The sequence below is a fragment of the Hemitrygon akajei genome, chromosome 3 (genome assembly GCF_048418815.1).
Source record: "Hemitrygon akajei chromosome 3, sHemAka1.3, whole genome shotgun sequence".
NCBI classification, from domain to species: domain Eukaryota; kingdom Metazoa; phylum Chordata; class Chondrichthyes; order Myliobatiformes; family Dasyatidae; genus Hemitrygon; species Hemitrygon akajei.
Genome location: NC_133126.1, coordinates 169,498,047 through 169,514,369, shown reverse-complemented (window position 1 = coordinate 169,514,369; position 16,323 = coordinate 169,498,047). Strand labels below are relative to the sequence as shown.

Genomic DNA, 16,323 nt, shown 5'->3' with positions numbered 1-16,323 from the left:
GTGGCTACATAAAAAGTTGAAGACAGTGGGTCTAATGTAGGTACAGCACGTTCTATTCTAGCAGAATGACCCGTGTGTGGTACCACATCAGTATGCATTAAAATGGAGGCTGATTTAGCTGAGTTATTCACAAGACCACAAATATTGAGGGATAAGCATGCCTTGAGGAAAAGGCGGAACAGCTTCATAGAATAATGAAACATTTTGGAAGAACACGAGCAATTCTGAAGAAAAATGGAGCAGCTTGAATTGCAGCCATGTTGGCCAGAGTTAAAGTTCTAAGTGCTGTTGGTGCTAAATGTGCTCCAGCAGGGCAATTCCATGGTGAGAGTTCCTATATTAACAGAACAGAGAACATCCAGCAGGCATGATATCAATGTGGATACATTTGAGGAAAAAGAGTCAATGAGTCACGAGTTTGAACCCCAAGGAGTAGTTCATTCTCAACCTGCTCCAAGGAGGCACTCTGAACTTACGCCATATCCAATAGCACAAGGTGTTTGTGAGGACATTGATTTACAGTATGGAGATATGTTTCAAATGATAAAAGTCTAAATGCCACACTGGAGGATATAAGGAACGAAAGGAAATAACAAGCATGGTGATGCACTAACAATGCTTTAATGGTGATCCATTGCAATACTATTCATTGATAAGGGCTTTCAAGAATAGCACAGAAGGCAAAATTGAAGATTTTGGTGACCTTCTCTATTTTCTCTAACAGCTCACTGAATTTACCCTAGAGAGCTTGTCAAAAGTTGCCAGCAGGCCAGTTTGGAGTGTAGTGGTAGTTAATAGTGTTATTCCTATACCACCCAGTTAGCCACTCCCACATGGCAGGAGTTCACATACTGTATTACAAACAGGGTTGTCAGTAAAGTTCAGTTGAGTATCCTGCATGCTGTTGTCCTGGTGTGCTCTGCACCATCCCTCAATAATGAACACAATATGGTGTCAGAAGTGGTTGACATTGATGAATTGGTGCTACAGACCAGGTAAGATTTCCAACAAGAAAGAATTTACAATAAGACTGTCCTTGTTCGCATATGTCTATGAAAAATAGCCAGAGGCATCAATCTAATCTGTCTATGCTAGTTTGCTAAATGTATGCACCATGAGGCATGAGCTGAGGAAGGACCAGGGTTGCTGGGCAACGCCTTTAAGCGACGCCCAAAAATGGCTATATTGTAATAATGTGTGGGTCACTAGCCTGGGAAAGTCCACAGAGACATAAACACAGCAGAGGAGTCAGTCAAACTCTTGGGGAGAGAAAAGATTTTTGTAGTCCAAATAAATAAAATAATAGACAAACAAACAGGAAGAGCATCAAGTAAGCACACTGATATACTGCATGGGTGGATTAGGACTGACAGTTGGTCAGAAAAAGGAGTATAAAACAGTGCAGGACAAATTCAAAGGATATTTCACAGGAAAGCGAAATGTGACATGCGAGGGCAAAGTTCAACTCCAGAAAACTGAAGCCAGGTAAAAGTGTAAATGACTTCATCTCAGCATTGTATGCCCAGTCAGACAACTGTACATATGGAAATCTGAGAGATGAGCTCTTTAGAGACAGGATTGTTGTTGTGCTACATTGTCAGAGAGACTTTGGTTGTAGGCAAATCTCACACTGGAGAAAGCTATTACTATGGTCAGGCAGAGTGAGAGTGTTCACCAACAGGCACAAAAACAAAGGAAGGGGACAAACAAGGTGCAGTCAGACTACAGAAAGGGATGACAGTAGAGCTCAGCTCAAACAAAACAGACAAGTGAAACAAAGAGCAGGTAAAATGTCCAACTGCAGGAGATGCAGCAAGTCTCCATTTTGCGTCAAAGAGCTCTGTCCAGCAAAAGCAGTGAAGTTCCACCAATGCAATAGAGTTGGTTGCTATAAAAGCCAGTGTCACTCAAAAACAATTCTTCAGGTGGTCAAAGAAGACCATGATTCAGATGAAGAGACAGCTTTCCTTAGGGCTCTAGATTCAATTGGACAGGCTGGTGTACTACAGTTCACTTGCAAAATGAGGCAGTGACATTCAAAATGGACACTGGGGCAGATGTCACAACCACCCCTGAAAGTCTGTTCACAAAACTGGTAAAGAAAGCAGGTATTACACCAAACTCAACAAAGAAAGTGCTTATGGGGCCAGGAAAACACACGCTCAGTATGAAAGGGGTGTTTACTACTTCCGTCTGTAAAAATGAGAAACGGTTAAAAGAGGATATCAATGTTGTTTGGAATCTCTTCTCACCACTGCTGGGTTGACATGCCATCAAGAAGCTGAACTTCATTGCAAGGTTAGATTTGCTAAACAATTATCAGTGGCAGGAGAAGTACCCAGAGTTATTCACAGACCTAGGGGTACTGAAAGAAGACTATCCTGTCCAACTGAGGCCAGGAATGATGTTCTACTCTCTTACCACAGTGAGGCACATACAAGTCCCATTGATGAAAAAAGTCAAAGCTGAATTTAAGAGTATGGAGGCATTTGACATCATAACAAGAGTGAATGGACCTACTGACTGGTGTTCCTGGGCGTTGTTCCTGTTCCAAAGCCAGAGGGCACATTGCGGATCTATGTTGATCTATCAAAATTGAAGTATGCAGTGAGGCAGGAGAAGTTTATTCTGCCCTCTGTTGAGCACACATCGGGTATGCTGGGTGGAGCAAAGTTCTTCAGCCAACTAAATGCAAACTCAGGGTTCTGAGAGATCCATTTAGTTCCTGAATCACAGATGCTCACAACCTTTATCACACCATATTGATGCTATGCCTTCAAGGGACTCCCTTTTGGCATCTCATCAAGCCCTGAACTCTATGAGGATGAACCAAATTTTGAAGGGACTGGAGGGAAAACACTGCCACATGAACGATATACCCATCTTCGGAGGCTCAAGTGAGGAACATGACAAAAAAGTGAAAGCTGCCTTGGAGAAACTGAAACAGGCTGAAATCACCCTGAACAAAAAGAAATGTGAATGTGCAAAGTTGGAGGTGAAGTTCTTAGGCCACCAACTCTCCTCAGAGGGAGTGAAACCAGATTCAGACAAACCAGCAGGAGTTTGGAACATAGAACAACCTACGAATGTGGCAGAGATCTGCAGTTTTGTAAACCAACTAGGAAAGTTTACAGCCAACTGGGAGTTGTAAACCAACTGGGAAAGTTCATTCCAGATTTGGCAGAGAAAACAAAGCCACTACATGATCACCTCTCTCAGAGAAACATTTGGACCTGTGACGCAGAACAGGAGAAGTCATTCTCAACAGTTAAAGCAAAGCTCATCTCTCCACCAACATTTTCATTCTTTGATCTGAACAAAGCAATCAAGGTCTGAGCAGATGCCTCTTCCTTTGGCCAAGTAGGGAGTGCTCATGCAAAACTGCAGTGGTGAATGGATATGCATCAATAGTACTGACTCCTGCAGAACAGCATTACACCCAAATTGAAAAGGAGAGGCTGACTCTCATGTGGGCTTGTGAACATTTCAGCTGCTATTTGATAGACATTAAATTCAGATTTGAAATAGACCACAAACCACTTGTCAGCCAGCTTGAAACACTTGGTTGACTTACCTCCACATCTGCAAAGATTCAGAATGATGGTAGCAGCTGGAATGAAACAAACCCCGCAGTGAGTACCACCTTGGTATCTAAAGGGCTTACAGGGGCTGGTGATCACGATAGTAAACTTCCTATAATTCCAGTTCAGGAGAAGTCTCAGAAAGTTAAATTATGCTTTCCTGGTTCAAGGAAATACAGCAGTGTTCTGCACAGTGAGCCTTGTGAACAAGCTCAACATGATGGGAAAAGGAACACACATTTTCTTTTGCCATGGATCAAGAGAAGATTGCGCTTAGCTAGTTGCTTCAGAATTGGAAATGGCTATTGTGGATAGTGAAAACTATTGTTAACTGCCTAACACTTATACACAGAAATGTATGCCTATCCACAAAAGGAACATCCCTTGTCAGAGAGATCTTCAGGAATGGTCTCACCTGAAGCATGTTTATTTGCCAGAAATTGAAACGCTTATATAGGACGAAGGGTCTCGGCCCGAAACGTCAACAGTGCTTCTTCCTATAGATGCTGCCTGGCCTGCTGTATTCCACCAGCATTTTGTGTGTGTTGTTTGAATTTCCAGCATCTACAGATTTCCTTGTGTTTGCTTATAGAAGTGAATGTGTTTGAGGTATTGGAGCCATTACAGATGATTCACAGTGTTAATGATGGACCTTATGCAACAGAATAATGCTGGCTTGGACTGTTAATTGAAAGGAGACAGTGGTGGTGGAAGAGATCACGCTTGGGCAAACCAGACAGTTAATGGAACTTCAGTTTTGCACTTGAATGAACTTTGGCAGCAGCAATTCATGACAGATTTGTCATGAGAAGATCAAAATCCAGGATAGACTGCTGCTCAGAAGAGGACATTTGTGTAAATGTTGAGATTTCATGTCTCCTGTGTACTGGTAGCATGTAGTTGTAATTATTATAGTAATTAGGGGGTTGGAATGTAGGATTCATGTATATGTTCTCTTTGTATTCTGGGTTGCACGTTTATTATGGTAATTAGTTGAGTGGGGGCACGATAAAAGTGAAGGAAGAAGTTACGTATTCTTGCTTATTTCGTGGTAGTTTGGCCATTGGGACCAGCTGTATCTGTTGATGACTGCTGAGATAACACTCAGTAATGTTTAATTGTATGTTATTGAATAAAGGGTTGACTTCTGGAGCAATCATTGGTGAAGAATGATGCAAAAATATTTAGTCATTTCTTATGGATGAACAAAGGGACCTTGGGGTTCAAATCCATACGTCCCTCAAGGTCGCTGCACAGATGATTAGGGTAGTTAAGAAGGCCCATGGTTTGCTAGGCTTCATTAACAGAGGGATTGAGTTCAAGAGTGGCGAGGTCATGTTGCAACTCTACAAATCTCTGGTAAGACCGCACTTAGAGTATTGTGTCCAATTCTGGTCACCTCATTATAGGAAGGATGTGGAAGCTATGGAGATGGTGCAGAGGAGATTTACCAGGATGTTGCCTGGATTGGAGAACAAGTCATATGAAGCAAGGTTAGCAGAGCTGGGACTTTTCTCTTTGGAGCGTAGAAGAATGAGAGGGGACTTGATAGAGGTCTACAAGATTATGAGAGGCATAGATAGGGTGGATAGTCAGTACCTGTTTCCCAGGGCACCAATAGCAAACACCAGAGGGCATAGGTACAAAATTGAGGGAGGGAAGTTTAGGGGAGACATCAGGGGTAAGTTTTTTTTTTACACAGAGGGTTGTGAGTGCCTGGAATGACTTGCCAGGGATGGTGGTGGAGGCCAAAACATTAGGGGTATTTAAGAGCCTCTTGGACAGGCACATGGATGAAAGAAAATGAAGAGTTATGGGGTAGTGTGGGTCTAGTACTTTTTTTTAAAGGATTATATGGGTTGGCACAACATGGAGGGCTGAAGGGCCTGTACTGTGCCGTAGTGTTCTATGGTTCTTTGCTATCCTGTTAATACTCTCCATTGTTATTTTCCAGCTGCCTGATGCCCACTCTTGCCTCTTTAAATATGTGACAAAAAACTTTTCATGTCCTGTTTTATATATTGGCTAGGTTACCTTCATATTTCATCTTTTCTCTCATTGCTTTTCAGTTGCTGTTAGTTTTTAAAAGTTTTCTATTCCTCTAGCTACCCACTAATTTTTGTTCTATTCTATGCCCTCTTTTCTTTTCAGGTTTAAATGTAATTTGAGATATATATTTAAAATAAAATAATGAGATAATCTTTTAACCTCAAACAGTTTAAGAGCTAGAGATGAGCACCACTACAGTATTGGCAATTATTTTAGGGAAAACATCATTATTTATCTTAACTGTAGTTTCCAATATAAAAGGATTTATCTGGGAACAAAGAAGTCATCAATTTTTGCACAAAAAAGCAAAATCAGAGGTTCAGGTGCTTGCAGGAAACTGCAGATTTGATCATTTCTTCCACTATTGCTCACCCTTACTGACCTGTTCTGGACACAGGGAGCTGACCCATCTAACTCTGGACCCAAGTGGCATCCTGCAAGCTGGACTGCACTTTGTTCCCATTCATTTGCTGTACCAATAACGTGTAGATTTTCATAACATGGTAATTGTAGTTTTGAGATCAAGCTCCTAAGTTGTTTAAATATTTTGCTTTTTGTTTAAATAAGTTTTTTTAAATTATAATGTTCTAATATATAATTCAGAAGTACTTCAATACCCATTCAATATTTCTGGTATGCCCTAAAACACATTGTGCGAATTCAAGATTGCTTCACATATTTCTTCTCTTCGGTATTCACTAAGGAGAAGGATATTGAATGGTGTAAGGTGTGGGAAACAAGTAAGGAAGTTATGGAACCTATGACAATTAAAGAGGTGGAAGTACTGGCGCTTTTAAGAAATTTAAAAGTGGATAAATCTCCGGGTCCTGACCGGATTTTCCCCAGGACCTTGAGGGAAGTTTGTGTAGAGATAGCAGGAGCTCTGACGGAGATCTTTCAGATGTCATTAGAAACGGGGATTGTGCCGGAGGATTGGCGTATTGCTCATGTGGTTCCATTGTTTAAAAAGGGTTCTAGAAGTAAGCCTGGCAATTATAGACCTGTCAGTTTGACATCAGTGGTGGGTAAATTAATGGAAAGTATTCTTAGAGATAGTATTTATAATTATCTGGATAGACAGGATCTGATTAGGAGTAGCCAGCATGGATTTGTGCGTGGAAGGTCATGTTTGACAAACCTTATTGAATTTTTTGAAGTAGTTACGAGGAATGTTGACGAGGGTAAGGCAGTGGATGTAGTCTATATGGACTTCAGCAAGGCCTTTGACAAAGTTCCACATGGAAGGTTAGTTAAGAAGGTTCAGTCGTTAGGTATTAATGCTGGAGTAATAAAATGGATTCAATAGTGGCTAGATGGGAGATGCCAGAGAGTAGTGGTGGATAATTGTTTATCGGGATGGAGGCCGGTGACTAGCGGGGTGCCTCAGGGATCTGTTTTGGGCCCAATGTTGTTTGTAATATACATAAATGATCTGGATAATGGGGTGGTAAATTGGATTAGTAAGTATGCTGATGATACTAAGGTAGGAGGTGTTGTGGATAATGAGGTGGGTTTTCAAAGCTTGCAGGGAGATTTATGCCGGTTAGAAGAATGGGCTGAACGTTGGCAGATGGAGTTTAATGCTGAGAAGTGTGAGGTTCTACATTTTGGCAGGAATAATCCAAATAGAACATACAGGGTAAATGGTAGGGCATTGAGGAATGCAGTGGAACAGAGAGATCTAGGAATAACAGTGCATAGTTCCCTGAAGGTGGAGTCTCATGTAGATAGGGTGGTGAAGAAGGCTTTTGGAACGTTGGCCTTTATAAATCAGAGCATTGAGTACAGAAGTTGGGATGTAATGTTAAAATTGTACAAGGCATTGGTAAGGCCAAATTTGGAATATTGTGTACAGTTCTGGTCACCGAATTATAGGAAAGATATCAATAAATTAGAGAGAGTGCAGAGACGATTTACTAGGATGTTACCTGGGTTTCAGCACTTAAGTTACAGAGAAAGGTTGAACAAGTTAGGTCTCTATTCATTGGAGCGTAGAAGGTTGAGGGGGGATTTGATCGAGGTATTTAAAATGTTGAGAGGGATAGACAGAGTTGACGTGAATAGGCTGTTTCCATTGAGAGTAGGGGAGATTCAAACGAGAGGACATGATTTGAGAGTTAGGGGGCAAAAGTTTAAGGGAAACACGAGGGGGTATTTCTTTACTCAGAGAGTGATAGCTGTGTGGAATGAGCTTCCTGTAGAAGTAGTAGAGGCCAGTTCAGTTGTATCATTTAAGGTAAAATTGGATAGGTATATGGACAGGAAAGGAGTGGAGGGTTATGGGCTGAGTGCGGGTAGGTGGGACTAGGTGAGATTAAGAGTTCGGCACGGACTAGGAGGGCCGGAATGGCCTGTTTCCGTGCTGTGATTGTTATATGGTTATATGGTTATATTAAGTAGGAATTTATATATTTAAATATTTTTATAATATCTATTAGTTAATGTCAAATATTCCAAAAGGATCCCCTTGGAATCCAAATTGGGATCTTGTCTTCTGCAAATGATTAATTCTTTATGAAGCAGATTGACTGCTGTACACAGGCTGCTGTTTTCCACTTTGGAAATTGTCTACACTTTCTATATGCCCTTGATGCAGTGCCGAATACAAATTAAATAGTAACTTAATTGTTTCTAATTTAATAGAAATATGCTGAAGAATTTTTGATTTATCCAATGCAAGAAGCTGAAGGACTTTGAAATCTTAGTAGCTTAAGAAATCTTTGAACGGTACTTAAAGATTTATTAAAAATCAGAACATGTTTTGGAATGTTTTTATTGTGGGTTACAGAATGGGATTACAATACAAATTTGTTTGCCTTCAGTTCAAACCATATACAAGAATCAAACAATCCCTGTCTGGATTAAAATAGAGATTTTGACATTAGAGTTTTACATATGCCAATGCTTCAATAGCAATTCATATACAGGATATTGAGAATTAACACTAAAATTAGAAAACCATACAAATGCAAGGGTTTTATAAATCAGCAAATATTACACTCATTAATGTTTATTTTATGAAATTAACTGAGAATAATACATTAGGTTTCTGTACTGGAGTACTTCACTACATGACAAATTTTCATCAGATTGCACTTGATACAAATCATTTTAATTGATGTAGTCAGAGAAACTGGATAAGCATGGCTATTAATATTATATCAGTTATATAACTCTGCTGTATCTGTCATCCAATAGGAATTTTATTACATGTCCATGCATTTATCTGATTGATGGAAGTATGTTTTACTGCATCTTATTCAGCTTATTCTTTAAAAAAGGTGTTAAAATTTAAGTTTGAAAGGACTGTACACTGCAATAGTGAATCTGTTATCTGAAATATAGACCACCCAGTTCTCCCCACCCCACTTCATAGTGCTAGCTAGTCAGAGTATTTCACAACTTGTTTAAAATTTCAATTCTGCTCTATTTATTGAAATTACAGATAATATTTCTATATTTTTCTATTCTATTTACATGTGTATTATCCTCAATATTCCCCCTGGAATAATCCCAATACATGGCTTAAGTAAATACAACCAATATTCAATCACCCTGGCCCATATTCAGTGTATAAATAATAACTAGCAACAAGTGCAATCGAAGTAACTTAACACTTTTAATTTTCCAATATCAGTATTTCTAAGTCATAGTACAGCAGATCTGTACAAGAGGTACTGACTAAGAAATGAGGATAACTTGTCAAGATGGCTGATCCACTTGGTGGCTTTGATAAGCTTGAAAGAATAAAACTTCCTTTCTAGCACATATTTCATATGTACATGAACATACAAAATTATTTAGAAGATGAACTGTCTTTAAGAACTGTAGTTATTACACAAAACTTTTTAGTGGTTTATTCTTGCAACCTTAAAAAAGCTAAAACATGAAAACCACTCACTCCCTTACACAGAATGAAATAAAAACATGTGACATTTGTATGCTTTATTTACAATATATGATACAAAAGTACAAGATATAATGAGAAACTTTCACAACTATTGTCATGTTATCCAGATATGCTCTTACTGGAGTTTACACTATATAAAGAAGAGCAAACTAAATGTTATAGTGTACGCATTCACATGATTTGCCCAAAACTACCAGCAGTTTCCATTTAACAAACACTTTGAAGTCATTTTCCTTCTTCATAATTTCCTCATGAAATAATAAAGGAGTACCAATTGTTTTAAAAAAGGGGTAAGGAGAACATTCAGAGACCAGATTCAAAGAGGAATCTACACAAAACTGTTCAAAACAATTATAATATATTCATTTTTAAATACACAGTTAAAGATAAACTGGAAAAATAATTAATAAAAACAAAGTAGGTTATGTTTCCTTTACGTAATAGACAATCTGATGCCACAAGAGGAAAACTGGTTGATCACAGGTTCAATACACTACTATGTCTTCCCTTTCTGCATCCAAAATGCGGGATTATCAACTGGAGATTAACTTTTTCGGAAGTGTGTGTGCGTGGCAAGGCAGGTAAAAGGGAAATTGAGCAATTAAGAAAGTATCATTTATGAAACACAAACAATGAATTTTTCTACGTTCTTAGGAGAACATTTTACATGCTGTAATTTAAAATATTCAGATTGTATATCATGATAGCTCATCACTAATTGTTCTCAAATTGTAGTATTTAGAAGACTGATTACAGATGAGGAGAAACACAAACTGTGACCTTTCTCCAACTTCAAATGATAGTTCATTGCAGGTGGCATACAAAAACAGAAAAAGACACATCATTCTACCAAGCTTAGATATTAGCACAGTGGGAACCTGCCGCTCCATAAGTACATTATTTCCTTATATCTATGTTCAAAGGTTACAATTAATGGCTGCAGAGTTTTAGGGGAGTATCTTTTAATCAATGCAAAATTTAAAAACCTCCAAATCACAACTGTAATTAAAATAAATTAACTTTATTAATTGTTTCAAATTAAAAGAAAAATCAGTGACAAAACTTGTCCAGTTTCCCCAATGACTCGGTTCATCCTAACTAAAAAGGTAGGAAGCTTGATCCCTTGGCCAGAGAAATAACTTTTATTATGAGAAATTTTAGTCTATCTCCATGATGATGGAGCCAAAGAAAATATGATTACTCTACAATTTTTGCAAGATTATTTCCGTGAAAAATATCCACTACTGTGAAATAACTTGATAAAACATTTACTGCAGCTCACAGAGCAAACTGTCTATGTAGAAAACTGTACAAAAACAATTATACCACTCTTAATAAATATATCCTTGATGAATGTTCTTCGTAATCATATCATTCCTGTTTCCTAGGTAACAATTCATCTGGTTATAGTAACACAGACAGCAGCAGCCCCCAGAATGACGAAGTATTCCACAATTCATTTTTAAACTGAGTGGATAGTGGCTATTTAGTCATGTGAGCCATCACACTAAGTACAACTTTGTATTCATGCAGTTAAACACATGCACATTCACCTGCACAGTAAAATTCGAGGAATACTAAAACCCACTGTAGTACTTGCTATTGCCCTGGACAAAATCAGCAAAAAAAAACTTGACTGGGATGATACCTTGAACTTGGTCTATTACACCCACATGATGCATATATCTACAGTGCAATCAGGCTTTTGCAAATCATTTCACAAATATCTTAATTCTCTAAGCACTGCACATATTGTCTTGCTTCTAATAGGAGCAAGAATCCAATTTCAAAGCTCTTTTAATTGAATATGATTACTACTTTGTGCTAACATTCCCAACAGATTCCCTATTCACCAAAAATGTTTGTAACTTCTGTTTGCAAACTGATGGCCAAATGTTCTCCATTTGTGATGGAGTAAATTTACTAATGAATATAGGGTCATATAGCTTTGAAACAAGCCCTACGATCCATCAAGCATCCATTCATACTACGTAATCCAATTTTTAATACCGCTTCCACAACTCAAAACATACTGGTTGCAATTTACAGTGGCTAATAAACTCACCAACCCACTTATCTTTGGGATATAGAAGGAAACTAGAATATCTGGAGAAAACTTACTTGGTCATTGTGACAGCAATGGAAACCCCAAATACAGCTCCTCAGGTCAAGATTGAAACAACTGAGAGGCAGTAGATGTGCCAGCAAAATTAAACTTAATTTATGTTCTTTAGAAAATGGTGAAACTCTTTGCAATTCACCATTCAAAAGAACTCGAGATAAATTTTGCATTATAGATTACACTGAAGACTTTGCCAATATTTTATAAGACACTTTATAGGTAATTTATGAAACTATACTCTAACAAGAGAAGGTATGGGATGCTAACAAACAGATAAAAAGATTTATGATTAGGACTAACAAAATAACAGAGTAATTAAAATTTTGAGTCTGCTTTATGGGTGGCAAAAAAAATCTTCCCAGAAAAGCTATGCAACCAAAAGGTCAAGTAATGAAATTAAAATTTAAAAAACTAGAGAAATTAATAAGCCTGAAAACTGACAGATCCGAAGTATCTACATCCCTAATTAAAAAGGAAATCACAATGGAGATAGTGGATTCACTGGATATTATCTTCTAAAATTCAGTAGATCCTAGAACAGTTTCTTCAGTTTGGAATATACCAAACATGAGACCACTACCAAGAGGGGTAAAACACTGATCTGTTTGCCAGGCATCACAAGCGGATAACGGCTGGAACCCATTGTAAAGGTTTTGAATATCAAGACATTTTTAAATTTTACTGAACAGTGTCAACATGAATTTGTGGACAGGAAATAATGGTCAACTTATCTAAAGGAGTTCTTTAAGGTTTCTAGTACAGTAGATTTGGAGACAAGAAATCGATGTAAATGTATATTCATAAGACTTTCAATAAGGCCTGGTAAGTTGTTCTTCATGGAATGAATTTACCAGGATGGATTTAGAGTTGGAATAATAGATAGAAAACAAAGACAAGGAATAAATAAGTCCTTCTCAAAATGATACTGTATCTAGTGTGTTACTGTGGGTGTCTGAGTTTGGGCTGCAAGTATTCACACTCCTTATCAATGCCTCTGGTGATTAGATTAATTGCCACGCATAGCACAGGGTGCAAAGGAATTCCCTGCTTGTATGAGGCTCACAGAGTGAACAGTACATACAGCAGTAAAAAGATAAATACAACGATAAGCACAGAACAGCAGAATAGCATAAAGATCGCAGCAGGTGATCAAATCTAACATTTTTATGTTTGCTGACGACCAAGAAACTAAGTGGAAATGTGAATAGAGATGAGGAAGCAAGATGTAGACAATCTAAGTGCACAACAATGTCACTAGATGCAGTACCATGCAATAAAATGAGCAGTTATCTACTTAAGTAGGGAAAAAAAACATATTGAAATGCTGAGTATTTAAGAAATATTAATTTTCAAAGGGAGCTGGGTGTCCTTGCATAAAGCTAACATAAAGGTGCAGCAAGCATTTAGGAAAGTAAATGATTCAATGGGTCTAGCTGCAAAATAACTTTAGTAAAAGTACTTCTCACTATAATTACATAGGGGCTTGCCGAGTCTGTAGTTGAGTATCATGTATAACTTTCTTTTCTTTACTTCAAAAACAGTTATAAAGTGCAGGGAAGGCTCACTATGCTGGTTCCTGTGATGGAGGTCATTTGGGGGAGAAATTGAGTAGTCTTAGCATCAATTTTATAGATTACCATGAAATGTGACTTCACTGAGATACACATTTTTCTTTAAAGGTTGTCCAATAGGTTAGATACTGGAGAATATTACCCCTGGTTGACATGGTTTGGACTTGGGGACTGTCTTGAAATGTGGTTAGACCTTTTAGTATTGAAATGAGGAGAAATTTCTTCACTTGGAATTTTCAATTGAATCTTCACTTTGGAATCATCAGTGCTAGAAGGCTATGGAGGTTCATTCATTGCCTGCGTTCTAAACAGATCTGGATTTTAGAGGAATCAAGAGATACGACATGAAATGGGTATTGAGGCAAGAGATTGATTATGGCCTTGTTGAATGGTAGAGGAGCTCAAGGGGTCAAAAGGACAGAGCCTCTGCCTCTTGTTCTTAGTCCATCTCAGATTTAGATAAATAGTTTCATCTTCTTTTCAGAATCATACAGCATGGAAATCTTCCACAAATATCAGTCCCCTACATAGCATGAAATAAAAGGTGATGTGTCTATCTCAGCATTTGATTCTCTATTACAAATCTCCCTTTTTAGACATACAGTAGTTTGTCTTTGAAATTATAAGAATGTACAATCAAACTGCAATGAATCTAGTCATATTTTCCCAAACAGGAAAAAAAGAATTGAGAGAAAATGATATTAAGGACTTGCTGTATGTGACAGAGAATAGTCTTAAAAAAAGAAAAAAATCCCCAAATAGATGGTTAATTAAATCTACAAGCTTTGAAAAACCTAGCAATGTCTTTTATATAAGGTTACTTTTGAACATAAATTGAACTGAGTTCCATTTGAAAGAAGTAGATTGGATCATTAGAATCAAATAAACATTAGGATTTAAATAAACTAAAGGCTGATTTCAGACTGTTGCAAACAATATAATACTTTTGATTTTATTATTTGACGAACAAGTTAAACTATCACTTTTTTGTTTACAGCCATGTGGCTGCCTGAAATGGGCTCAAGTTTTATCTGAAGACATTCTAATGAAACAATAAATTTTCCAAATATGCATTGCAAACGAGTGATCATACTGCATTAGTAAATGAGCTTTAATTGGCTTCATCTAAGAGTACAAATTCTCAAGAGGTGTGAAGATGTCCCTCAACTTTTCAATTCGGTCTAAACCTAATTTTTTATGCAGCACTTTTAATAAAATTGATCTCCAAACTATTCAGTATGCAGGTTATAGCATTATACATTTCATATACAGCTAAAATGAACTTTTTATTTTTGCACATAAAATATAAACAGTTAAGTTATAATCAAACTCAAATAACAATAAATAACAAATAGCTTTGATGATATTCAATACATTTCACAATTTGTACACTGGAGTGCCTCAATAAAAACCTTTTGCTATAAGTCATACTGCATTCGTAGAAGATTGATTTAATCCAAGTCACCAGTATAATGAAATAGCCCAGAAATAAAACAATATTAGTAAGACTCTTTCAATCATAATGTTTTTCTGACAACCCAGTCAAATACTTCAGATGCTGTGTTTCAATAACAAACAGAGAGAAGCTAGGTTTTTTTTTTACATTCATGATACATCTTTCATATTTGAACAATTAAGTTTGCTAACCTGAATTTTTAGCTCTATACATTCTTGGAAGTCTTAAGGTATTGAATAAAGGTCCTCATAGTTGTATCCAAAACACACATCTGTCCCAACAGCATCTGATCTTAAAATACCACCAGATAATTCAATTAAGCAGTAACAAAAATGTTAGTGATATCTATTTGTTAAACACAGAATAGAATACCAGATACACAAGTATTTTTCTCCACTGTCCAAGATGTGAATGACAAGTGCAATTAGTTCAACTGACTGAAACACCATTCCTCCAACATGAATATGGCTACTTCCTAGAACCCAGCATGGAGCTTCAGTGCTATCAGATATGCAATACACACACTGCTCAGACTGAACAATCGCTTCGCTCCAACCAAACAAAAAGTTTTTGGACATTCAATCACACATTTTCTAAAAGCATTTAAATAAATAGATTGTCAAATTAACAAGGATGGATAAGGTATTATCAACTTACTGACCAGCAAAGACAGTATCACCAAAATAAGCTTTGTTCATGGAAGGCAATAGGTTGTATTATCAGTATTAGGTATGGGCATTAGTGCCGGTCCCAAATTTTAAAAAAAGTGCATGCTTCATTGAAAAAAATTCAAGTACTTTTGTTAACTTATGTCTTCTTGCTCAATCACAATCCGTGCACTGTGAGCTCTCATTTTCTCCTCCTTGAACCTCTGATGAATAACATTTTATGGTTTTTCTAGCAAGCAATTCTTTACGTGCCTGAAGTCGGTCACAACGAGGACAGTGATCTGATTTAAAGCAGGATTTGTGATAACATGCTTTACATTCTGAAGAAACAAAAAAAATGTTCATTTTACTAAAACACATTTCAGGAAGAAATTCATTAAAATAAAAAGTGAGCTTTGGTGTGAGCACAAATACAAATTATAAATGCTACAATGAACTTGATTAGCATTGGTGTTCACATTATCTAAGAAGCACAGACCAACCAAATCTTCAAAATAAAAATGGATCAAACAGTTTCTATTTGTCTGCTTTAAACTAAAACTTATCTCTAGCATCTGGTGGAAAAATGGGTAAAGTCAAAGAAGATATTAGGAAAACCATCCAAAAGTTTGCTTGAAGACAAGTATTCAGTAAGTCTTAAAGGAGTAGTGGTGTGCCAAAGCAGATTATGAAGGAACTTGCAGGGTGTAGGTGACTACAACCGCAACAGAAGGGGTGAACAGCCAGAGCTGGAGGATGCCATTTGCAGCAATGGAAGCAACGTAGATACAGGCGAGTTTCATACAGTGCAGGGAAAAAAAACAGGCAACCTTAAAAGAGACCGTCACCGTGTCAGAAAGGAAACCAACAATTAAAAACTGATTTAAATACAGTGGATTCCGGTTAATTCTCCATCGGTTAATTGGGTCAGCTGCTTATTTGGGACAGCTCTTGAAGAACAAAAACTAATTGAGAAAACAGCCAGGA

General features: G+C 37.4%; 1 protein-coding gene across 6 annotated transcripts in view; it reads right to left on the bottom strand.

The window, feature by feature from the left end:
- Positions 1-8,387: 8,387 nt before the first annotated feature.
- rubcn (rubicon autophagy regulator) overlaps positions 8,388-16,323 on the bottom strand; it is a 60,936-nt gene continuing 53,000 nt past the window's right edge. For all 6 annotated transcript variants that reach the window (XM_073041296.1, XM_073041297.1, XM_073041299.1 and 3 more), the window contains one exon: positions 8,388-15,677. In XM_073041296.1, coding sequence (XP_072897397.1) covers positions 15,511-15,677 — 167 coding nt within the window. In that variant the 3' untranslated portion in view covers positions 8,388-15,510. The remainder of the gene's footprint in view (positions 15,678-16,323) is intronic.